The sequence below is a fragment of the Lissotriton vulgaris genome, chromosome 5 (genome assembly GCF_964263255.1).
Source record: "Lissotriton vulgaris chromosome 5, aLisVul1.2, whole genome shotgun sequence".
NCBI lineage: Eukaryota > Metazoa > Chordata > Amphibia > Caudata > Salamandridae > Lissotriton > Lissotriton vulgaris.
The window spans coordinates 734,156,133-734,182,390 of record NC_141693.1 but is presented as its reverse complement, the minus strand read 5'-3'; the positions used below and the strand labels follow the sequence as shown (position 1 = coordinate 734,182,390).

General features: G+C 45.3%; 1 protein-coding gene across 1 annotated transcript; it reads left to right on the top strand.

Annotated features, from left to right (window-relative positions):
• The first annotated feature begins 3,904 nt into the window (after positions 1-3,904).
• Positions 3,905-18,586, top strand: LOC147711457 (uncharacterized). The gene is made up of 4 exons (XM_086922165.1): positions 3,905-5,167; positions 11,966-12,067; positions 12,943-14,452; positions 17,795-18,586. The coding sequence occupies exons 1-4, from the start codon at positions 5,132-5,134 to the stop codon at positions 18,019-18,021; spliced, it is 1,875 nt and encodes a 624-aa protein (XP_086778291.1). The 5' UTR covers positions 3,905-5,131; the 3' UTR covers positions 18,022-18,586.
• The last annotated feature ends 7,672 nt before the right edge of the window (positions 18,587-26,258 follow it).

Here is a 26,258-nt window from a genome sequence, read left to right as displayed (position 1 = left end):
AACCATCATTTACCTCTTCTCCCCAAGCATTACGAACTGAGTCATGTCGTGTTTTGTTTCCCCATCCTCCATGTGCAGAGTTTGAGCCCCTCATCCAGCTCCATCTATTATCCACATGCTGCACAGGCATGTAAAAGAAAGAAAGCGGCCTTGCCACAATTGTTGCCCCATTTTGACCCTTAGACCTTTCACAAATATATTCCACTGATCTCGGGTTATCAAAAGTTATCACCACACAGTCCCCTTGTAGTCTTTTTGTACTTTTCCCCACCCAGGGGACACGCTCCACCATCTTTAAGTTACTATGCAAGTTAGGTGGGAGGGGGTGGTTTGAGTTCAACCAATAAAACACTTTATTTTTGAGTGCCCAGAATGATTCTTTCATTTGAGTAGCTAGTTCTGGGACACCCGTTAAAATGACTACATATGGGCATGCATCAGGTGGTAAATCAATCACTCTACGTTTCTCCTGTCTTTCTTGGATGGGTTTTTCGACAGAACTAATTGGAATAGTTGATTTATTTACCTCTACAGCTGGAGTAGGTTTAATTAATTTTTTACTAATCACTGAAGTACGCGGTTTTGGTGCAGGTGCTTTTACAGCAGGATTAGTTACTTCTGCTATAGTTATTGTTGTTAATGGTAAATTATTTTGAGGAAGGGTTGGCTGTATGGGATTTTTGGTTGTAGTCGAACGCAGGGCTGTTATATCCGTGTGTATTGCTTTTAATTGTAATTCCATAGCCTGGAGCTTAATTTCCAAAGGGCACAACAGGGCTTTAATTAAGTTTTTTAGTGTTATTATGAAGGGGTCCTCCCTCTCTTTGTTGGAATCTTCCCTGTCTAAATTTGCAACAGTGCCATTAGAAGACGAACTGTTATTAAATATATCCGCCAGTGTGTCATCTAGGGTAGAATCCATGATGGTCATAGGCATTATTAGTGGGCCAACTGCTCCTTCCCCAGCGACCTCTCCAGAAATACCACTTAATCGTTCTGTACTTTGTACAGGTCCTATTCTATGTACAGATGTCACAGTTGTCTTATTTTGATTAGGAATTTGTTGAGTATGCCTTTTTTTTGGGATTGCTCCCTCCCTTGCCCCTTGTGAGTCAACAATCGAATTTTCTGCCTGGGTATCTATTTGTGGGGAAATCAGAGTATTACCAGAAGGTGCCAATTTCTGAGAATCAATTTGAACAGAGTCCCGAAGCTCGGGTTGAGTGATCATATTATTGTGGACCTCAACAAGAGTCAGCTCAGAAGTAGTCTGGGCCGCGGGACGTCCTGGAGTACGTGCCTGCGCAATGTGGCCCATAGAGGACCTCTTTGCTAACGCCAGATCCTGGGACACCCTCCTCTCCATTAGGACTATTCCCTGGTCTATCAACGTATGTGTACGGACAATGAAATCGTCAAGTGTGCCAATCAACTTGGCCCCGCCCGCAGCTGCCTTACTTCTAGTTTCACTAGGCATGATTGTGACAGACCAGAAGCAATAATCCAGTATTCAGGCACTTGCTTAACAGTCAAAGGTAGTAGAAAAAAATCAAGGTCCCTACCAGTCCGTAAAACCACATGGGAGACAGCAAAAGAGACCAAAGTTTTGGGCCCAGCCCGGCCTCCTCCGACCTCGGACGGCCTCAGACGGCCCGCCCTTGTCCCGGGCTTCTCCCGGCGCTGCCCGCGCGCTCCCGCGACGCGGGGGCTGCCTGCTCCTTTTCAAGCGCCTCCGGGCGCGCTGGCAGGCGGAAGTGCTCGCCGAGCAGCCTGCGAGCTGTAGTTCCCCCCGCGGCGTCCTCAGGTGTACTGGACGACTTCGGCGAGGGAGAACAACAGCGTGGGCTCCCCAGGGATGTTTCCTGTGTTGGCGGTGAATAGCGCTGCCCCCAAGGTCCGTTCGGCGCTTTACCAAACCTCTGACTTTATCTTGGTTCATGGCATTTCTTGCTATTGGCTTTGACATAGCCTCATGTCATCTTGCTTTCCAATTTTGCTCTGCTTTAAGCTCCTCTGTGGGCATGGCAGCGTTTACATAACTGACTCCATTTTCATAACTGACGCCATGTTCTGTACTCACACGTAGTTGCAAAGTGGTGAGGGCATGTCTTTCGCTCCTCATGTGTTTTTTCATTCTTCACTTGTTTTTCGCACCTCACTGACCAGAGTGAACTGGACATTATCTGTGGAATGTACAACTCTGCCTCTGAGCCAAAATACAGGGGCTTGGACAACCACTGTCTTGGCCTTGACGCAGACTGGTACTAGCCAGCTCGGTTTTTTCTAATGAAGAGGGGCGAGACTTTCCAGAAGCGTTTCACGTCACTAATGGTATTAAAGCTGGGAGCATCTGCGGGCCAGGTGAAAGTTCACCACAGAATAGACATATTGCTGTGGGTTGGTGCTGGAACTTGAGTCCTGACAACTCCTGCCTGGGCTGCATAAACGGACTTCCCTCAGCTTGAGTTGGCAAGGATGTTGCAGAAGAGTCAGTCAGTGAGGTGTTCCTAACCAGTGCTATTCATTTTCTATTCTTTGACATACTGCATTCTATTTTGACCGTTTATTTCAATTGTCCTTTTGAAACTTGGGAGTCTGCCATGACTGATATATTCAGTCTACCTTTTGAAGTATTGTAATAATAAACTCATATGTGTTATATTCCATACATTTGGATTGGTTCTCTTACCTCGCCTTAGGGGAGTGCTGGGTCTTGCCTCAGCCTAAGGGGGTGTTGTAGTTAGGATCTGTCCTTTTTGCGAAAAAGCAGATTCATTACAATCAATGAATTCAGGACAGTTTTCGGGAGGATCCACAATTTTACACACAAAGTCTAGCATAGACTGAAAAAAACGCAGCAGCACACAGGAATCAGATACCCATCGCTGAACCTTTTTTTTGCAAGTCTTCCGTCTCTTAACTGAATTCTGCCGAGCAACACACAAGAGGAGGCTAAACCTCCACTTCCCTCTGGGCCCTTCCAAGCTCAAGAGGGACCGCAACCCCAGGGGGTGGCCAATGCTCACACCACCTTCACCATAGAAGCGCTCAAGCCTCTCGACCCCATTGCGCACAGAATGGCGAGGAAACCCACCTCCGAAGGATCCAAACCCTCAGTGAACGCGACTCCAGCAGCACCCCTCCCTTCTTTTCATGGAAGGGACCGCGCCAGAGGGCTCTTAAGAAAAGGCTGGCATGACTCGACCGCCAAAAAATCCTCCCACCCAGAGGGTCACCAAATGTCCGACACCCAGGGGAGGAATCCAAGCACACACTACCTGGGAAAAGCACGACCCCCTTTTATCTCCACGCAGAATAGTGACCCTTAATGTTGCAGGGCTCAGCGGACAGCGCGCCTCCCACCTATGAAAGGGGCACTTAACACCCTACCACACCTTCCCCCTGGACAACAGCTCTCCTCGCATCCCTTTGCGCGGGCACAGCGACACCCCTAAAGGGTCTCTCTCTCCTCCCCGAGCATTACACACCCGCCGCCCCGCAAGGATGGGCAGATTTCCTCCCTCGGAGAGACAGACAGCTGCCTTCCCAGTAGGGACTGTCTTTTTGCTCATCCTGGAGCCCCTGTCTGAGAGCAATGCCCCCACATTTCCCTCCGGAAGGGATTGTCAGTACCAATGTTCACAGTCGAAAACTAGGGAGGATCTCCGACTCCAGATACGCAGGGAGTCTCGTTTCCACCTTGCACAGAGATACTGTTAGTTTAACCGGCTCCCCCTCCCTTGTTCCCTCGAGGGAGACTCTCTCATCGGCTCCCCCACAGAGGGCTGTCACCCTCCCACCCAACAGCAGCAGAGTAGACAGTCTTTGCATGAGAAGGGGCGGGCACCCATGAGTCGGTATCCGATTGGACAGGCAAACGCCTCGAGCTCAGCAGTCCAGCCCCTTGGGCGTGTGCCCGCCCACGGAGGAGGCGCAGACCCTCCGTGGGCGTGCCGACTCCAAGCACCCATCCGTCGAAAACACCCTAAACCCCGACACTTGGAAGCAAGTCAGGGCTAAACCTCTAGTGGGGTGTAACATCCCCACCAACCACCTCCCCGCCAGCCTTCGGAGGGGGAAGCCACCCGGCGGTAACCCCTCCTGCCCACGAGTGGTACTCTTTTCGTTGAGGCGGACTGACGCCCACTCCACGGACCAAAACTTCGGAGCAGAGGCACAACTCGCCCCCCCTCTTTGGAAAAGAAGGGCCTTTAGTTAGACGAGTAACCCTTGCGTCCCTGCCAACCCCACCGCCTACCCAGGACAGAAAGGAGGACACCAGCAACGCCCTGCCCTGGGGAGCAGCAGACGGGCTAGTCAAACAGCGTTCACCGCAGACGACAGCTGCAGCCGCACCTCTCTCTGCCGGTGCGCCCCCCACAGCCAAGAGCATAGCACGAGGGGGCGCAGCAGGAGGACCCCACTCCGAAGACTAACCACCCACCCCGTCAAGCAAGAGTTTTACGCTCCCGCCTTTACACATCACTTCCCTGCGCAGAGGAAGGCAGGCGGCGGTACCCTACTCCTGCAGACACCTTCGCCCTTCCAATGAGGGACTGTCACCCCGCCCCTTTCGCCAACCACATGTAACAGCACCCTTTCTCCGAGGACGCAACAGTGACAGGAGCGGGAGAGTACGGGCGGAACACCACCCCCCTCCCCCTTTGCCACCACCGCACCCACACAGCCGAGCCTGCACAGGAAGCAGTAGCGTTGCTCTACAACAGAAGACAGCAGGCACTCGGCTGACAGCACCCGCGCAAGAGCCTGCACGGGCGAAGACTGCACTACGGGTAATCCACCCTCTACGGCGGGCGGGTGGGAGGAGCCATAACCCCACCTCCGCTGCCACCCTCCCGCGACTGGATGTTCACCGGAAGAGGCACCAACACCTCTGAAGGAGAAGCACGACCACCCACTCCAGAAGAGAGCTCTCTCCTCACAAGGACCCGGACCAGCGCCCACACCTAAGGCCCAGCTTATCGGACTCGGGGAGAAGCTTGGCACCCCCTCATTTCTCCCTGCCCACACTGGGCATGTAGGACTGAGTGCCTTTAGCAACGATCCGTGCCAACTATTTCCTGCCTCCTTCTGCCCTCTGCACCGGCTACGTCCCTGGGACCGCGCCGACATGGACACATCCTCCTCGTCTACTTTCGACTCCGAGGTAAGTGTACCCCGTAATATTTTTGGGATTGGGGCATCAGGGTAGCCGGGATCGATATTATTAGACGTGCGTAAGTCCGGGTGTTCACTGCATGTAGGCGTAGTATTTTATGTTCGGGTGGGGATTCTTCCTGATAGCGCTGTAATGTAGTGTTCCAGTTAAGTCACGGTACTTTCAAGGGCCCTGATCCAAATCTAGTCAGATTAATTTTCAGAAAATGCATCGCTGGCCATTAGGGTACCGGTGCAGTGTTAACCTGCAGTAGGTGGCTGAATTAAGTTCGACATGACAACTATATGATGCAGGTCTTTCACCTGCACATCGTGTTAGTTGCCTCTCTGTACCCTAAGCTCCCCCACCCTTGTGAGTCTCCTACAACGTTAACGAATGCGGTTTCATTGAGCACTAATGGATGCGTGGCTGGGTCGTGGTCAGAACTTTACGCCATCTTGCCCCCTTACTTGTTTTTCCTCCTGAGGCAACACCCAGCAAGTGCTCTCTACCCCTTCCGCAAGGCTGGGTGAGCCTTGTGTTCGCAGGCTCCCGTTGGGATCCGGCTTTCTTAGGCAGCCAGATGTGGGCTTCTCTGTGCTATGGTGGCTAGTGCTCGTACACTTTATGTATATTTTTTTTAAAGTAACTGGGCACAGCCGATCCTTCTCGCGAGCTTGGTACAGTTCTTGTCGTTTTCCCATTAGGCATAGTGCTTGTCGTTTTCCCATTAGGCATAGTGTTGCAGTTCCACAGCACGTGCTTCTTTTCGTGCGGGCTGATTAAAATATGCTTTTACCGCACCCACCTTGCCAAAACTATGTTAAAGACTGCTGCTCAGAAACGCTTAGACATCATTCGAAAAGTGGTTCCCCACCCCCACCTCGATCTTTAAAGGGCTGCATGACCAGAAAGGCATCGTTCAAAAACTGGTTCCGCCCCTTCAGACCGCCCCTTCCTATTCTGCTCACGGATGCCCTTTGTGTGTTTTTATTGTAGATTCCCGTGAGATTTCTGGGGTGTTCCTTTGGAAAGGGGGTGGTGGCGGGGTTTATTCCATCCTTAGGTGAATGTCTTTCTGAAAAGGGGGCTGTCGTGCTCTCGCTCGATGGAATGTGGGGGTGCTGAAGTACTGCCCACCGTGGCTGCCAAGTAGAGCTGCAGCTAATTATTTGTGTGATTGGTGAATCTTGGAAGGGTGGGTTAAAAGTTAGATGTGGGGTACTAATAGCTGGGGCGTTGAGTGTTTCAGGGGTGAAGAGGCATCTGTTTAAGGAGGCAGCATAGAATGTTGGAAACATTGAGCGCTCTGACACCTTCGGGTAAAGTCCGCCGCGCTATAAAAAAACGCATACATAAATAAATAATTGTAGGGTGCTGATTGTAGGGGTCATTCGCCAGCCAAAAGCAGACGGCTGTGGTAGGCAGCGGTCATCCCACGCCGGGCTGTAGTAACTGCTCTTGTACTGTGGTAACAAGTGCGATGTCATAGTACCGGTGCATTGGCAGCTCTAAGCGGGTCTCGCCAGTGCCAAAGACCAGATCTGTAGTGATCGACAGCCACGAACCCTCCACCCCATGCTATGCTTGAGTTCTGGGCTGAGAACCCACTACCCCGCCTGCTCTAATACTGGGAGTAACGATCCTGCATTCCCAGCGATGCCTCGTGTCATCCCACCCCTTCGACTCCCGGTGCTTCGATGTTGCAACCCTAAAGCGCAGGACTGTAACAATCACAACTACGCCGATGCCTGGAGTGCGAATGTAACAGCCCCCGACTGTTAAGTGCGGACTGGTTGTAATAAACCTCCGCCCTTGCGTATGAAATGCTCTGAGCCGCCCCCAACGAAACGGTTCCACTCGGCACTCTTCCCACATGAAAAGCTGACACGAGTACCCCTCCCCCGCCGTCAAACTTGAAATACTTGCTATCCAGCCTTGACTCACAGCACAACAACAAACATTCGTTGAAGACCCTGTAGTATAGAGCGATGCGTGATGCTGCCGAGAGCGCGTCACTACGCCCAGGACTCGAGCGGTGGCTGTGGGCTACTGACCTGGCAACTGTCCAGCCAAGCACCGCGCTGAGGCCGAGCGCCGGCGGGAGGGGAGGGACAGCTGGGCCTGTGGCGGAATCCACGAGAAGGAATGCCCACCTCGCGCTCCATTTTGTGTCTGTCCCTGCCTCTGACGTGTTCTTGCAGCACCCACAGACCGCCAGCGTTCACGCCATGGAGGAGATTGGTCCCTGGAAACCTAGATCTCGGCGGAAGGCGGAGGGCACTTGGTCGCATCCTGCCACGCAGGGCTTTGACCTCCGTTCGCGGCGACCTGCTCTTTAACGAGTTACTCTTTCCACACAAAGAATGTCAGCATTGCCCTTCAAATTGCGTTCTTGATTTCTAAATGTAAGACCGACTCGTAGAGGACAGGTACTTTGGCATTCAACGCGACCTGCTCTTCCTTGTATCATCCTCACAAAGATTAAATACGGAGTTCACCCCTCCGGATTTAAAATGTATTGGGGTTGACTGTACACAGACATCTTCAGCAAATGCATTTGCTCACTTAGTTACTGGCGTACTCTCAAGAACTTTTCAATCACTACAAAAGCTTCGTTATTGTACCAGATGTCCCGCTGCACGATACACAGATGTTTTTCACTATTCCCTTGGCAGGAGAGGAGGATATGTTCATGCTCGGATGAGGGTTGCAGGGAGTGACGGCCTTGGGTGGCAGATAGTTGTCATTTTGCGGAAGTGGAATTGGGATGAAATCTGGAAACCTATTTCAATCAATACTGGAATATCCGATAAACACCACATTTCCTGTCGCGTCCAGGGCACGTGGTTCCAAACGGTTACTCTCATTTCGGGTGCTGAGGCTGGGGGGGGGGGGGGGGGGGGGTGGCTGCGCAACTCGTGCTACACTCGTTTTAAAAGCGACCCCCTGCTCATCACAGGGCGTAAAACGCAGGAATCCCCACCCCCCTCCCCTTACACGCAGTCGTCGAAGGACGTCATCGCAGGGACCTCCATGGGCGGCCAAAGGTCTAGCTACGCCGCTGATTTTTTTTTTATGCGTTTTTATACAGCTGATCAGTGCTGAATTTATAAACTACATTTTGAAAGAGATTTTGCTTGACGTGTCCTTGTCGAAGCAGGCATATATGGAGGTCCGTATCAGCTTTTCCTGAATGTATTATACGTGGTGCACCTATACTCTATTTTCTGACCGTGCAATTAGAGATTTACACAAACGGACCAGTGGCACACACATTAGGCATGTGGGAGATGAGGTAAAAATTCATTTCACGTAGATGTTAATACGAGCTGTTGGCCTATACATTTCAAAGTATCTCGTTCCAACGGATACGGAATTATTCTCTACCTGATTTCAAATCAGCAAAAGAGTGTTAATGAAATTCGGCGATTATAATCTGTCGTCATCGGACAGTGGCGCTGACCGTGTCGTGAGTCATCTTGTTCGCGCCCTATATCTGGAAGTTGCATGATCCTTGGGTGATTAAACCAGATCCGCACGTGAGCTTAGTCAAAAGAAATGGAACGTGGCTTCCTGGGATCGTGAGCTAAAGTATATAGTATTATTCACACAAACCACCATTTAAAGAAGGCGTGGCAGCTGCCCAATTATATAAAACGCAAATTTGATGAGACTGACACCCTTTAACTCGATAGTAAACTTAATTTTCTGACAGATCAAGGAAGTTTGCCTTTCTGACCATTGCCGGAGGCGACGAGCCCACGCCTCCAGGGCTGGCTTTTAGAGCAGCATGAGGTGCCTTGTCCCAGCCATGCTCCCATGCCTCCCTCTCCCGTTTTACTGCCGCTTACCCGGTTTGAACACCTTTGCACATCTTATGCTGCTTTCCAGTCCCGCCCTGCATACAATTTGGCTTCCTTAACCTCGTGAATGTCTGAGCAGTCACCGACTTAAGTGGTCGCTAACGGTACTTTGAGTAAAACGGTAGTTAAAGCCACAAAGGAGGTTGCCCGTTGCAAATATGCCTTCAAGCCAAAACTCGTAGGTACGGACAGTCAAAACGCGTTTTACTGAGTTTACAGCTGATTTCTTAGTTGCCCACGGACTGTCAATATTTTACATTTTCTCCACCAAATTGTAGAATTACTTGCCAGAGGTTCTAGATCTGCCTGAATCTACTAGCATAGATAGATTGTGCAGCAGCTTCAGAAAGGTGCGGACGAGGGTCTGTGATATTCTTCATTAGCTCCCCGAGTTCCGGCCAGCCTGAATGGTTGTGTGCGTGTTTAGAGTTTGCAGTGACTCTGTCCAGCCCTAGTCACCCTACCTCTTCTAACTACCAGGGCACGCACTTGGTTAGGCATGAACGCTAAGGTTTTCCTAGGAAAACGGCGAGGGTGCATATAACTTTTCAAAAGCTCATAAAAAGTTGTTGACCGAAGTGTGGAACAGTCGGGCGAGCAAGATGGAGGATTTCACATCCGCATGCACACATTATAGCTAAAGAGAGCTGTTCACAAGCGAGGAAAGACCCAAGGTATACAGTGCATTACGTTCTAGAATTGTAGGGCTCCTTGAGACACACAGTGGGCGCAGTTTTATATACTTTTATTTTTCGCATTGGTCTAAAACATTAAGAGGACTCTTCTCCATCCTCACTACAGATTTGACCCTTTCCCACAGAAATATCTTCATGTTTCTGCAGATTATAGTTTTCTGACTATTTTGTCCTCTACTGGGGAATTTTATCATTTCTAGTTCGATGAAATGAGTATGCGTTATATACATTTTCGTAGCTATAAAACAGCACAATCTGATGGCAACCAAACTTTTAAAACGTAAGTTAATTGGGTCATAGTGTAGTACTCAATTAATCGCCTGACAACTGTCTGGTTTAATACATTTGTTGCAGAAATAGGTGAAACTTACTGCTCACAGGTGTCGATGCGAGTGAGAAGCAACTTGGTTCTTCACCCTTCCAAGGTAAACTAATTGAGTACCCTTTAGAACCTGATTATGAGTTCCCTAGAGCAAAGGGTGTTAGTTCTCCAGAGTTTACAATAGTGGGTACTGTAAACTGCAGGGATGTAAAGTTAACGTGAATTATTGGTCGAACCCTAAGAATCCCCTGAGTAATGATCATGCGCTGTACAGTTTAATGAACCTTCTGGTAACAAGCACTACAGGAAGAAAAAAAAAAGATCACATTGGTGAACTACTGCCTGTTTTAGGGTGCAATGCGATGGTCACTGTCCGATATGCGAGCAGAGGTATACCTGACGTCTTAATTTGGCCATTCTCCAACCATCCGCGCCCCAAGTATACTCAGCGTTTGCCCCTCCCATCCACAATACTTTCATTCAAAAGCTGTGAGTCCAGTTTCATCTGTTCTTTATACGCCTGTGGGGTTGGGACCACACATTCCCTAAGCTTTATACCCCCCAAACTGCTTTTGTGCGATGTGTCTCTGGTTACTTAGCTTGTGTGTGGTTTACATTGTGCAAACCTAGTTACAAAGAAACTTAATTCTCTACAAGAAGGCATTCCTCAGAGTGAAGACTCGGTGTGGAATGGAGAACAGCAGCGGGTAGGTTGAAGCTGGGAAGGTGTCCCTGAGGTTACAGTGGTTCGTCGATGTATGGAGCCACTAAAGCTACTTTAAATTCCCTTTTCACTTGTATGGATCCGCAGTTGCTTATCTAAAAAAAACTACTTTGCGAGTAGCAGGCGGTAGTCGAGTAACGAAATGTTGGTTTGGAGATTCCATGTTTGCATAAAGCAAACTGTAAATCTGACTTGTGAAGCGCTTTACCCACATTTTTAGGCCTAGCTCAGTTCTGTAAAGAACTGACTATATATCTTTTTAAGACGAAGTATATTAACACTATAGGTTATGCTTTAATATGTTTGCTGTTTTTCTCACTCTTCTGAGACTCGCTGGTTATGGTAATTTTTGTGTGGGGTTAACATGCTCACACCTGTATTGTAACCTTAAGTATTTCGTTGGCTTAAACCGGTGCTTAACGTGTTAATAAAGAGAGCTTTGTGTTAAAGAAACCCACGCCCTCCTACCGCGCGTCACACTGCAGTATCTGTCTCCTGTCCTTCGCCTCACACAGTTTCCCTTTCCAAGCGGAAAGACATAGCAATGCCTTCACCACATAGATATCACTTGCAGTAATATTTCATGAATTCTATTGATGAGTTTTAAGTCACAGAAGCCATATTCTGTGAACAGCTCGATTGATCAGAAATAGAAGAAACACACTAGCTTGGATGACAAGTGAGGAACTGCCTTGCCTGATTTGTGTTAAGCAGTTCCTTTTCGATAAAGGTAATATATATGACTAATGGTTGGCAGTGTAAAGGTGTGTGTACACACATCAGTTCCTGGTATAATATGACTTGGCAGTACTCATTTGCTCAGCTTCTAGAAGTCAAAAGGCCTGCAGACTGCATTCATAATTCTGCTTTAGCAAGATGCATTATTCCTTTGAGCCTTCTCAACTTGTGTACATAGAAAAGTGATTGATTTATATAGGCGGTCGAGCTCCCAAATGTAAGATTGCCACACCTTTTTCTGCCAGGCAAGAAGTGACTTTACATGTGTAGTAGACATGCCTTCTTTAGCTTTTACAATCCCGCTTTCTTCTGCTTTTTATGAATTGCAGATTCTCAAGAAGGATTGTATTAGTTTGTCATTTATTTTTGAATGTCACATGATCAGAGATCTTTGTAGGAGCTCTCTGAATGTCCTTTTTCTTTAAAATCTCTCCTTCATGGTTTTTATTTTCTTCTTCACAGGATGGTAGTCCTAACTACAAAAGAAGGAGGACCATTGAAGATTTTAACAATTTTTGCACCTTTGTCTTGGCCTACGCCGGCTACATTCCCTATCCAGATGAGGTATAGTAAACTTTCTTTACAAGCCGCTTATTCAGTATACGTTTGTTCAGCACAAGTTATTAGTGTTCTCTTTGGATCTCTGTAGAATTATGCAAGGTTTTTTTCAATGCATATAAAATGTGATTTGTCACTGACGCAGTGGAGTAACACATCTGCTCCAAGGATCTATGTTTGACCTCACTGAGTCGAGTTGAAATCATGTGAGGGCTCACTCCGCCTTTCATCCTTCTGAGGTTTTTAAAATAATTACCACTGAGTTGTGCAACAATAGCTGGTTGTCAGTAGCACCAAAGACATTCCTTGGGTGAACGTTACAGTGTACAAATAGGCATGTTATGTTATGTTGTCTGCCGTTTGATAGGCTGGTAACTTGTCTCAATCACATAACGTCAAAGGAAAGCCATTACCTAGCAAGCAAATAAGGTATACAGAAAATTGGGTAGATGTGGGGGTAGGTTCAGTTTTTTTGTATGTCCATATACCCGCCCCCTCCTTTCTTATTTTGATTGCTGGGTTCTGGATACATGTTGCCGCTAGCCTAGGGACAGTCCCCAGGGCTAGGATGTCCACTCTTGTTTTGATAGTATTGCACCAAAAAAAAAGAAACCGAGAGATTGAGTGACAGATCTATACCCTCCAGAATTTCCAGACTTGAAATTATTTTTAGAGACTTTTAGGTTGCAGTTTATAAAGACTCGGAGGACAAGAAAAGTCCTGTTTAAGAAGACTGCTTGTAGGACCAGACATACTCAAAATGTCAGCATGAAAATGCAGTGGGGTTCAGAAGTTGAGAAGCAAACAGAATGTATGTGTGTTGATGTTAGGAGAGGACCTAATCATTCTAATCTCTGCTTAATTTTCACTTTATTAACTAGGAGACTCCACTGCGAAACAGTTCCAGCCCCCCCAATAGCACCGGGAGCCCTGTTGACAGTGACAGCTGGGACTCTAGATTCCCTGATCTTCCATCCATGGAACCTGCACCGGCCAAAAAGCGAAAGCGACTGGGAGACCTAAATCAAGCAAGGTCCTATTCACCTGGCCTGAAATGGTCAAAGCTGGGCAACTTCCTGTCAGACAGGAAAAAATCAGATAAAACCAAGAAGAGGAAACAGAAGAAGAAAGAACTCAAGGTGCCTGGAAGTGAAGACTTTGTAAAAGAGGTCACAAAGTTCGAGCCTGTCGGATCCACTCCGGAAACAAGCACACACATTTCACCAAAGGATCCCAGTTCCTTTGTAGAAATAGGCACAAGACTTTCAGGTAAAGAGTCCATCTCCTCCTCAGAAAGAGGCACAAGCCAACCAGCTAAGAATGTCAGCTACCCTCTGGAACTAGGAACCTACTTTTCAAACAGTGGCAGTTCTGCTCTTGCACTAAACAGACTTCTTTCAGGAAGCGATTCAAGCTCTCTCGGGATACGCACATGCCTTACACACAAGGATATCAACTCCTCTCTGGAAATGAACACACACTATTTAGCCAATGCTGCTATTTCCCCTCTAGAACCTGGCGCACACCTTTCATCCAAGGATTCTGCTGCCGCTTTGGAAATGAGCAAATGCCTTTCAACCAAGGATACACGCTTCGCTTTGGAGCTGGCCACACGCCTTTCACCCAGGGAGGCCACCCCCTCTCTGGAAATGAGCCTTTCAACCAAGAATGCAGGCTCCTCTTTGGAAATTAGAACACGTCTCGCAGGTAATGACTTTGGCTCTCTTCCAGAAACACACACACGACTTTCAGGCAAAGATGGGGACTCTTCTCTAGAAGTAGACACTTCAAATGAGGATGTAATTTCCTCCGTAGAAGAGAACACCCCCTGTTCACGGAAAGATGCAATTGTTTTTGCAGGTGAAAACTCTTATTTTTCGTGTAATGTTGATCTCTCCTGTGCAAAAAGTAACATTTCTGTTTCAAGCCATGATACCAAACCTTCTGTACAAGACAATACTCCTCTTTCAGGCAAGGACATGACTCCCTCTGTGGATTGCAATGATTCTCGTTTGTGTGTTGCTGCTATCCCCTCTGAGGAAGCTGCCCCTGAACAATTCAAAGACTTAAGGCCTTCTGTAGAAGGTGCCATTCGCAGCTCCGTGATCGCCGACGGCTCCTCCATTGGAAGCCAATTTCCTATTTCGGGTCATAGTTTGAACTCTAAAGTGACTCAGGGTAGCGAACAGCAGAATTCTACGGTAGACCACCAGACCAGCACCAACCAAATCTTGCCTTCCATATCCAGCCAAGCGGAGCAGAGCAAGGAGATCAAGATCGAGTATGACATATTGACTGTGGGTAAACGGACAGTAATCCGTCAGGGAAAGCAGGTGGTCTTCAGAGACGAAGATGGCATTGGAAACGATGAGGATATCATGGTAGATTCAGGTAACTTGTCATTTATCATGATCTCTGCATGCTTTGCTTACTTGTGAGTACGATGTCGTGTGTTCTTTTCTGTTGTCTTAGATACAAGCTCGCAATGGCTTAAGTCTAATCAGATATTCTATGAGTTTTCTGCAGACTTCTTTTATAATCTCAAAGTTACCAAGTGCTGATGTGGTACAAACAGCTTTAATAGGCCTAACCTGTTTTTACCAATGCTTTAATGTATACGTAGACTGGCCTTTGCGTTTGCCCACGAGGAGTATTACTCTTGTCACCTCGTGCTATTCACTTTTTGGACGCATCCTAGTGCCTGTACATGCATATTATTATACACAAGGCTATCCAGTTTTAAAAAAAAATGTTCATTGCAATTTTTTGTCGGTGCTCTTCAAGTACGAGCCTGGACCTTTAAATGGGGATGTCATAACCCAAAGATGGCCTCCCTAAGTCTTGATCTTGTGAGATGTCAGACTGTCATATACTGATGGCTCACATTCATCCTCCCTCTGGGCCGTTGCTGTTTTTCAGCTTGCCTGGTGCTTCTTCCTATCCTGTTGAAAGGACACTGCTACTTTACAGGTGCAGGAAGACTTCATTCATTATGTCACCGGTCTGCTGTTTGAAAGCCTCAATACAAGATGGCCGTAATGAATTCTCTAGCTCGCAAAACTTTGTTGCCATCTAGCTTTCAGTGTAACAGCTGTATCGTCCTGATGTCAAGCCATTCCAGGAAAGGCTAATTCTTGTAACTGAAAGTGTAATCCAGACTTAATGGCTTTACGAATGCTTTCTGGTGCTGCACTTCACTGTATAACATCTAAGGTGTGCTTGGTGGAATACGTAAAGTTCCTCATCCCTTTTTCCAGTGTCTATTTGCTCAAGTACTCTCTATGGTTCAGCTCATGCCATTTCTAACCCATCAGATAGGTGAAGTTTTTCAAGTAGTTCCTGCCTAAACTTAAATATTTGAGTATTCACAGAATGGCACGGCCTTTGGGCGCTGTGTCCGATTCGCTTTTTTTATGTAAACCTCCACCATCTTCAGTATCCTACCCATTGGTTTTGTCTCTGATGTGACCCCACTTCAGAATATTGCTGTGTTGAGCAACCTCATGCTTTGATCCCCCTCACAGGCCTTAAAAAGTGGCAGATGGGATGCCAGTCAAACCATGGACTGGACTACACTGCTGCTTTGAATGCTCTTGGTAAACCTACTACACACAAGGGTGCCTTTCCTTGAGAGTAGTCGAGATAAGTAACTATTATTCCTACTACCCCCACCGTACGTGGTCGGACCCATCCTCCTCCTCTTTGGGTGCATATCCAACATCATTTATTTAAGATGAACCTGTAAGAATGTCTCTCTCGGAGTTCATGTTTCCAGGTTTGTGTCATAAATTCTTCCAGGTAACAACACCCAGAACAAAGCAGACATTTTGTCAATCCCAACTATGTAGTTAAAAAGCAGCCTAAGCCATCTGGATACAATGCTGGGATATTAAGTTCTAATTTTAGTTGTAACTCCCTCTGTTCCAGGACAGTCAGACCCTTCCATAAGAGATGGTCTTTTCAGAATATGAAAAGGTGATAAAGCCCCATCACCAGTGATTCTGCAAGGTTTTTTATCACATCACTTAAAGTGGCTGTATGTCCGCTTGCTGTACAGCACTGCACCATACTTCCAGATTAGTAGCCAGCTGTGTCTTCACGTGCAGAAACGTAATGCAAAGCTAGAAATCTGCAGTCACCGACCACATGCTTGTCTGAGTTCAGTTTGTAGTATTACAGTTGTCTTCACTTTATCTTTCACTCAGAACGTAAACTATTCTTCGGCACTATAGCTGGTGCCATTGAACACAGCTAATTTGTTATTCATAATAAATGAAACTTTTGTGTGACCATAGCTAATGTCTCCTTTGGGTATTCAGTAGATGTCGTTTCCAATAACCGCTTGAAACCGTGTTCATATTAGACACTAGCCTGAATAAATATGCTGCCGGCTCTACATGAATGCTATGCTACGAGATTTGTAGAGCGCATGGCGACACGGAGGCATCCCATCGCTGAGATAAACGGAAGCACAGCAAGCCTGAGTTCGGGAGTAGATCATCCTGAGAGGTCACCATGGAAAGAGCCAGGTTTTAATGACTTTGCTTCCACCGTCCAGACACCTAATGGCCAAGGGGAGATAATTCCTGCACTATGCTTCCAAGAAGAGAAGCTGCAGCTTCCAGGCTGCAGTGATTGGGGTCGAGAGAGCCCAGTAGGTGTTGGCACAGTGCCACAGTCCCGGGGTTTTATTACGTAGTTTTTTTTGCCACTGCTCGTGTGGACAGTGTACACTGCTCCCAGGCCCCACGCTTTTCAACTGCATGCATCAGGGCTGCCAGAATCCCATCAAAAGCCACTTTCTGGCTGTGTTTAGTTTTTAAAAAAAACAGTTATGTGCACAGGCCTGATTTGTCAGTTCGGTTGCACCGAGGCTACTGAACTAGGCAAACCAACCCCAAAACACAGACTATGAGAAATCCTGCTAGTCTAGCCTTCGTGGTCATGGGACAGACAGCTCAATCCTATACCATTCCACACATCACTTTGGTTAAAAAAAAACTAGGCAAGCACTTCTTTAGTCTTCTTCCCTATATTGTGATTTATCTTGTCATTTCCAAATGCTTATCTTGGCGATTGCGAGTCAACATTTCGACATCTCATTTAGACAGGTATTGTTCACACGCGAGAAAGGCATTTGCTGCATGCTTTGTTCAGAATGTACCATGCTATAAGGGAGCAATCATACAAAAACAGTTGTTTCTGATAAGCAGATATTGCCTGGCATTCACTGAACTTTGCCGATGGCATTAACAGTGGGTAACGCCCTCTGCGGATGGTATTAACTGATGTTAATTGACTGCCATGCAACAAGAACACAAGTCAAACTTGTTGCGGGATTCCTAATGAGAGGAAGGACATTTAAGGATACTTAATAATTGCAAGCGCCCAAACACAGACACACAAGTCTGGCCGCTGCATTTGCCTTCTTCATGTCCCTGCCACTGCACCTAGAAAGCAGGCAGAATGCGTGCGAACAACAGTAGTTAGCCCCAGGATTTAAGCATTCTGATTGCCTAAACCCATCTCAACATTCGATAAAGGATGCTATTAACTCTTGGTTCGTGATACACTTTTCTGTTTAGTAGAGAACATTCTCACCCTTCCTGCTTAAATGCTAAGTAAAAGAAGAGGGACAGTTTTAATGCCTCATAACTTTATCAGTTTGAATATTTTTTGTTATAATGAGGAAGAGAATACTGGAAATTAATACACTTTTTTTTTCTTCTTCAGATGATGAATCCTGGCACCTCGTTACCTGCTTCTGCATGAAACCTTTTGCAGGGCGACCAATGATCGAATGCAACGAGTGCAACACGTGGATCCACTTATCCTGTGCCAAAATCCGGAAATCCTGCGTCCCTGAGATCTACGTGTGCCAAAAGTGTCGGGACACTAAATTTGAGATCCGGCGATCGAACCGGTCGCGATTCGGCACCCGGAAGTTGTTCTTAGACTGAGGACAGTCATGGGTTTTAAGTTGGAGCAAGACACTCTGCCCGGCCAAAAAGCGTCTTAGCAATGCAGATTGCTTACCGTACAAACACTGGTGCAACATGCGTTCCGCTTACATTTTGACTTACAAGTGATAGAGCACTGTTTTCACTTTTTTTCTAAAAGAAAAGAAAACTTTAACCTTTAAAAGCTGCCTTTGTAGCCCTTGATGAAAACCTTGCGATGGCCAAAACTGATGCACCATTTAAGAGCTGTATTTTTTAGCAGCTGATGTGATACACGCACATGAAGATTTCTAGTTTTTGTTTCATCGTCTCGTCTTTTTGTCTGTTTTGAAAAAGGTGGGTTTTTACCACTGGATATTAACCTTCTACTGTGAAAGTGAAGAAGATTTTCTATGGTTTCCTATTTTGCCTGCACAGGTTAACTGCTCAATTTACTAATTTGAGAGTTAACCCCGAAAATACCTTATTTACTTATCCACAGAGGTACTATGACTGTACAGATTTAAATCCCCAGTGGACAAGTTCCAAAACAAGCATACACAATCCAAATAAAATGTAAGCCAAACAGTGTGTCAACTTTATAATTGGATTTTCTCTTGCTAAAATCATTTTATGTTTACGTCCAATTACAAAAGTTATGCTCGGAAGTAGTTCTGCTTTTTGAAGGCCATTTTGCGATGGCAGGTGAAGGGAACTATTCCTGATAAAAAAAATTGGAGCAACCATAAATGCATTCTGAACGAAATGATCGAGTTTCTCTCACATTTCAAATGATATTACAATTAAATTGTGTATCTATGTATAGGTTTTCACTAGTTAGAAAAGACTTTTAGGGGAAAAAATACATTTGGTATAATCTTTGAAGGTGGTCAGTCTCTGGGCATTGTATATTCCTGCACAATGCATTTTAAAAGTAGATCTTTCATTATTGCCATCCTGATATTACACATTTTATGTTTCAAGGTTGCTATGCATTAACAGTCAGTAATATTCAACCTAAAGCATGCAAAGTACTAATACCTACCAAGTACTTATCTGCGATTGCAGTTTTCATAGCTTGACAAATACTTAAATTCGATCCAGTAAACAGGCTGGAATTCTTGGGTAACACATGTGGAACCCGCATTACACTAAAACGCTGATGAGATTGTGTCTTGTGCAGTTTATTATTTTATTGTATGGCGCAGATTCTGGCCACTGGGGTTACAGGCCCAGAGCCCCACTCCTCACAGAGACGTTCACAGCAGAGATTTTTGTAGACCCTCAAAAAAAGAAGAGCCTCAAAGAGAACGGAGGAGGATTGGTTGCAAGTGAATTTTTTGAAGCTACCATTTTTGGAGAACGCTGGTTATACATGTAATTAACTTTTTCTTCTCTAGCTTTGGTTGTCTATAGATTCCTACCGAAATGAATCAAAAGTGACTTTAAAAAAACAAGCATTGGAAATTCAATAGGTCTCGCCTGTAATACAGGAGGATCTCTTTTAGAGTAACGAGGTCCTTATTACATAGTTCACAGTTTTGGTTATTGTGATTAAAAGCTCATAGTATAGCAGCCAGCATTCCACTCCGTGAAAAGTGCCATATGCTCCAGTGACAGAAGCAAACAACTGTCTTCCCCGCGGACATTACTGTCCACACAGGGCAAGAGTCTATTTACACACACCGCATTCCTAAGTTTGGAAACAATTAGGGAGGAGATAAGACTGACATCAAGAGATATATTATATTAAGTACTGTAAAAATGTGTGTGGAAGGGGCGGAGCTACGTGGTGTCTGGTGATATGCGCTAGGAATAGGCGGGTTTCTGAAGTAACCAGAGCAACCCATCCGTCCTGTGAACTGGGTGTTTACCATTAAGTAAAAAGACAATGTACACAAGGAACTCTTTTAAGAAAAACAATATATACTTTGCAAGACGATCTAACTTGCTTGATTTAATCAAAAAGAACAAGAGAAAAAAACAAAAGGGATAAGCGGAAAGATCTTAGGATTGATCATTTAGACACTGTTAAATAAGTATAGAAGCTCACAATACAATTAATCTTAATCGTGCTCACTTCAGCCAAAGTAAGTGTGATTTTATTTAGCAATCAAGGCAGTACACCATACCACATATAGTAAGGAAAATATTACCAATATATACAATTTGAACGTGATTTAGTGAACCCCAGTAGAGTGACCATACCCTAACAGTGGTGCAAGACAATTTGTAAGAAAACATAAGTGGAGGCAGAGGTTATTGGAAGCATAGGAGAAGAGGAGCCTTTAGAGTTTTTTTTGAACATCCGATACTGTAGGTATTTTTTATAGGTTCTCTCTTTATTCAGTCAACAACGTTTCAACCCTCTCAGGATATGGGGTCTCTTCAGGACGGGAGTGCTGGGGACATATTGGAATCAGAGTGCACACAGATGCAGGTATTTCAAGGCAGATATCTATTTATTGTAGTCTGTCAGATATGGTTACCAGGTTAGAATAAACTATGGCATGTGCGCATAGTGATAAGTCTTGGACCTGATGACGGGTATATCCAATTGCTTCAATCAGGTATCAGCGGATAAGGAAGTTGGTCCATAAGTGATTAATTAATTCACCAGACTATATTCCCTTGTATAGGGCAACCCGAATCGGGTTGTGTTACAAAGTAACTGAATTACTAGCGATACAGCCGTCGCGAGTTGCAAAACGTGTATGAGCAAAATGCCGAGTCAGGTCCTGTAGGTGGGTGGCATTGGTATTTTTTTGCCCCCGTTTTATATAGCGCGAACATGACCCGAGGTATTGAAGTGATTTTCATCAGTGCCAGTTATGTTAAACAAGGACAAAGACCGGGGGAGGGTTATGTACTGTAAGCAAACTCCGGAATCAAAACTGATGCAGCGTACCGCATTGGAGTTGGTACTCTGTTAAATACAGTGTAATTTGTGCACGTTAAGTGATCAATGCCAAAACTGCTTTCACTTGGCACAAGTTCAGTGTTCATTGCATGCATGAACCTTCACGAGGGAGTAATTTTGTTCATAAGTTGAAACAAGAGATTCCCCAGCTATTTACCATTCATATCAACAGTGCTATTGTAATAAGTTTTGTGATGACTGAAGTTCTGTGTTCAGTGAGTGTAAAAACATGCACAAGGGAAACGCTGCCTTTGACCTGGGAGGGCAGAAGAAGTGACAAAAGAAAGTAACTGAGCGCGAACCTGCAAAAGGAGCAATTTTCTTTTAATAAGTTGCAACAAGGGACTCCACCATAAAACAAGGCTACCTCTGTCCGTGCTCATTCGCTGTCTGAGTAAGGCAAATGCTGTGTTTGAGCTGGGAGGGCGGAAGCAGCATCAACGGAAAGCAACCTTTAAAGCTACTGTACTAAGTTTGGTGATAAAAGAAAGCAACATTTAAAGCTCCTTGTGTTTGGTGTGCGCACAAACATGCACATGGGAAATCCTATCTTTAAACTGGGAGGGCGGAAACGGTGACGACAAAAAGCAACTGTGCGCATGAACCTGCACAAGGAAGAATTTTCTTTTACTAAGTTGCAACAAGGTACTGTCCATAAAACGAGGCTTCTTCGTCCGTGCTCATTCGCCGTCTGAGTAAGGAAAATGCTGCGTTTGAGCTGGTAGGGGAGGGAGGAGGGTGGAAGCAACAACAACAAAAGGCAACCTTTATGAAAAAAAAGTTCTTCAAAACAGCAGATAACATGCGAGCGTAGGGAAACTGTGCTTGGCTGGTGCTCTTCAGTCTTGACCGGAAGTGAGCTATCTGCTGCGGGAACAACTTAGGAGGCAGCAAAGATGAGCACTGGAGCGAACCAGTGGTGAGTAGCAGGCGGGCAAAAAGTAGTTTTGCGGATTACTAAAGGTCTTGCAAAGAGCGCATGCGTGCCGAAGCTTGACCTAAAAAGAGCTACCCGTGGTGCAGTGTAGTGGTGGATTCTTTGCAAAGGCGAACTGGCCGCCTGTCACATGCTAAGTGATTTATTCCGGTGTTAAACTGGTAATTATGAGAGGAAAAACTGGCATAGACATTATTCATGTATTAAAATTACAAAAGAGCAAGAGGATAATAGCGGCATACAATGTGCTACATATCCTTGTCTATGGGCTCAGTGGACTAATGCATCCACTGGAGGGGCCTGTGTGACCTCATGGTCACAGGTTCAAATCCCAGTGGGTGCACTCAGCGTTTCATCCATCTGAAGACGATTAAATGAGTGCCATTGGGTAACAATAAACTTCTGCTATTCTGCGCCAAGCTACCGATGTGTGAACGTGCGCTTTACAAATACACTGTATGTTTATGTAAACCACTGCAATATAACGTAACATTTTTTTTGCATAATATTGTCAACTCACTATATCATTTGGTTCTCCTTTGCTCAATGTGTGGCCCTGAGTAACAAACCAATACATCAGTGGGTTGCGGATGGCTGAAGTGAGGCTCACATTTGTGGAAATGTACCTTTAATTGAGCACACCGATGCAGGGATCACCCTTCTCTGTCCACGGGTCCGTAGACCAACAAAATAAATATTGGTACCGAGGCTGGAATACAAATAAGTTTATTAATCACTCCTGAGCGGGACTACATCCATACAACACCCTCAAGTGTTCCAGGAGGTAGTACAGTGGAGAAGTGTGGCTCAATGGTTAGAGCGGCAGACCCTGATGCAGAGGTCTGGCCCGGGACCAGGGTTCAATTACCTGCCTCGGCGGGTCTTGGGCTTAAAATTCCACGGACCTGATAATTCTCGCCTCTGTGCCTATTCCAATCATGGAGTCCCACTCTGCAACTCTAGGCAATAGCTTGCTTAATCTCCACAACGGCCCCCACAACGCTAAGGATGCCTGGCCTCCACTTGGGGGTGCCCAGGAGTGGACGCCTCACAGGGAAAGCCTGGATGGGTTCCACGGCGGTATTCGTACAAGCACCTTGAGACCCTTGCGGGTGAGTAGTGCGCTATACAAGTATCAATTTACATTGAATACACAGATTGTGGTGCTTATATAGAGACTTTGTTGCAGAGTAAGCATGTAGTTACAAATAAAAGGTACCGGCTTACACAGGAATAGTTACCGTCAAACCTAAGCAGATGGGAGATCACTTAGTCAGCAAAGTGGGAGGGGGACCAGAACTGCTTACAGCAGCCATAAATAGTCGACAGTTACATCTTGGACCGGGTGCATTTCAGCAGCTACAGGCCTTTGCTCTGCACATATATTGCTTTGGCCCAGTACAGAAGGAGTTAACTAAAACTGATGACTCAAGCAGAATAGAAAGGCAAGCAACAGTTAAAGACAGAAGAATTACATAGCTAACAAAATGGATGCCACAAACAAGATGGCTTCAGCTTTATGCTAACGGAAATTATTTTCGATTTCCACAGACAGCCCTTTTAGCATATGCTGAAGACAGGTTCTTATACTTAAGAAGGAATACGAAAAATATAATTTGTTAATCTGCATCATTTCATTGATTTCTTGATCACTTTCTAATCTGGCATTTACATTCTTAGCATTTTGCTTAGTCGGTATACATTAGGAGCAAGTAGAAACACAAAGGGAACTAAACATCAGGCCGCATTGGATACATAGGCAACAAGTGAAAAGAATAGCAACAAATATATATATAGAGCAGACAGTAATTTCCAGCCCCATACAGTAAACATGTTCCATAGCCATCCAGTCAAAGTCCATGTCCCTGAATCCTGGTGGATTTCAGTGGCTATTTTGTGCATCTTGGAAATTGCATCAAAAACAGAAGGGGCGTGGTCAGGGATGTAAATACAACAGCTACTCCCGATAATGCGACATGCTCCACCACGGTCAGCCAGAATGACGCTGAGGATCATTCTATTTTGGAGCATCACAATTCTCGCAATTTGTAGTTCTTCTGTGATAATTCCAAGCGCCATTGCTGTTTGATTGGTTACAGCCTCTACAACACGTGTCAAACGTCTGATTTTTCGGCTGTTTAAGGCCGCACCAACAAAGAAGAATAGTCCCAAGTTAAAGTCCATATACTGCTGCAGTGCAGTATCAGTTTGATCCACCTCATCATTATTTATTGTCCTCTTGAATCTGCTCTTAGAAATGTCATTATAAAGTTTATAGTCTTTATGGTAGGATGCAGGTGCCAAAAACACAGGTGGAAGCAAAAAGGACAAGTAGCAGCTACCTGACCACCCAATAGGTAAGTGATAATAACCTTTACTTCCGCAAATGAAATAAGTATTATGTGAGGACAAAAAGCTGCTATTGTTCTACGTCCATACAGCACCCTCAAGTGTTCCTGAAGGTAGTACATTGAATACACAGACCATGGTGCTTATATACAGACTTTGTTGCAGAGTATGCATGTAGTTACAAATAGAAGGTACAGGCCTACACAAAAATAGTTACCAACAAACATGGGCAGATGGGATATCACTTAGTCAGCAAAGTGGGAGGGGGACAGAACTGCTTACAGCAGCCAGAAATAGTCGACAGTCACATCTTGGACCGGGTGCATTTCAGCAGCTACAGGCCTTTGCTCAGCACATATATTGCTTTGGCCCAGTGCAGAAGAAGTTAATTAAAGATGATGACTCCAGCAGAATAGAAAGGCAAGCAACAGTTGAAGACAGAAGACTTACATAGCTAACAAAATGGATGCCACAAACAAGATGGCTTCAGCTTTATGCTAACAGAAACCATAAGCAATCAGATTTTGCAGCATCGCCTATCCCATACCTGCTTCTAATCGGATATTGCACATGAAGATGGTAGTATTTTGAAAAGGAATGATCGATAACCTACATTGCTTCCTTGCACGTCCGATAACAAGTTTCCGGCGAAGGCAGTAACTGTTGCAACCATGCCTCTGGTAATACAGATCGCAATCCATCCCCCACAAGACGTTGTAACCTTTGTTGGGGTTACCAAATGTCACAAACAACTTATGCATATTACTTAATTCTTTTGTTCTAGCGAGGCAGAACTTGAAGTATCTTTTTACGTCCAAGCAATGCAGCTTCTGGCTGTTGAAGAAGGTTGAGAAAGAACATTGGCAGCACAATTTCTGATTCAGATGCACTTGATCAATAAATCAAATTTTATTACGGAGAGGAACGCTGGTTGAAAAATCTGAGATGTGGCTCTCTAATGGAGAAGCTTCAATGTTTACCAACACGACTATTCGATGATCTGTAAATGGAAGGTGGCTGTCAAGATAAGAACAAATGGACAGATATCTTATGAATGGTCTTGTAAGTCAAAATACGTTCATAAACCCTGAAAAAAATTGTTCCCTTCACAGGACGGGTTGGGCTGTGCAATTAGTGAACACTTTGAATAGTCCTCTCAAATTAATTTCTCACTGCAAGAAAAGAAAAACAGGTCATCTGAAGTATCTAGTAACTGCTATTAAATGCACTTGAACTAATGAATACTTTTGTCGTGAAAGATCAATATTTATTTATTTTTAACATGGCTAGTGATTAACATAAGAACCGAATATACAATGGTACTGTTTGCTGTAAGTAGCTTATAAACTCTGATCCATGGGAAAGAGAATAGCAATATTTTGCTGTTCTTACACTTAGTATAATTCCACTGGAGCCATCAATTCAGATTTACAGTTGGGCGTCATTGCTCAACCAGATGTCTTACATCTTAAGGAGGGCTCACATAAAGTTCAGCACTGGTCTGCATTATCCTTATGCCAGCCTCTGTTGTATGGTCGCTGAATCGGGAGTACTTTGTTCTGATAGCTTTAGGTCACAAAATCTGCACACATGGTAGTTCACTGTGGGTTTCTTCTGCCTTGTTACACAGTGCCAGTTCACTGTGTTGTTCTACCTTAGTATGGGTCGTACAATGACACCATTAGATTACACGCACTCTTTTGCTAACAACAGAGCAAGCCACCGAAAGAATCTAATTTTCTTTGAAACCTTGCTAGAGTACTCCAACTGTCTACTAAGTGGAGAAAAGAGTATCACAACGATTTTAAAAATCTTTTCCCCAAAAACTTCTATTTTTGGGGGTGGGGGGTGGGGTAATTTATCATACAGGGATTTAAACAAGCAATTTATTGTATAATTTAACATATTATGCATCTACCGATAACAAAACTTCCATTGTTTGTCTGATTAAACTGACCAGCTAAGGAAGACATACAGTCACACCAATAGAGCTAATCTTCATTTTTGGGGCCATCCCTTGCTCCTTCACAAACAAAGCAGATGATGTAAAGG

Coding starts and splice junctions, on each gene's coding strand:
- LOC147711457 (XM_086922165.1), top strand. CDS start 5,132: ATGGACACATCCTCCTCGTCTACTTTCGACTCCGAG. Junction 12,068..12,942: donor ACATTCCCTATCCAGATGAG/GTATAGTAAACT, acceptor TTTATTAACTAG/GAGACTCCACTGCGAAACAG. Junction 14,453..17,794: donor GGATATCATGGTAGATTCAG/GTAACTTGTCAT, acceptor TTTCTTCTTCAG/ATGATGAATCCTGGCACCTC.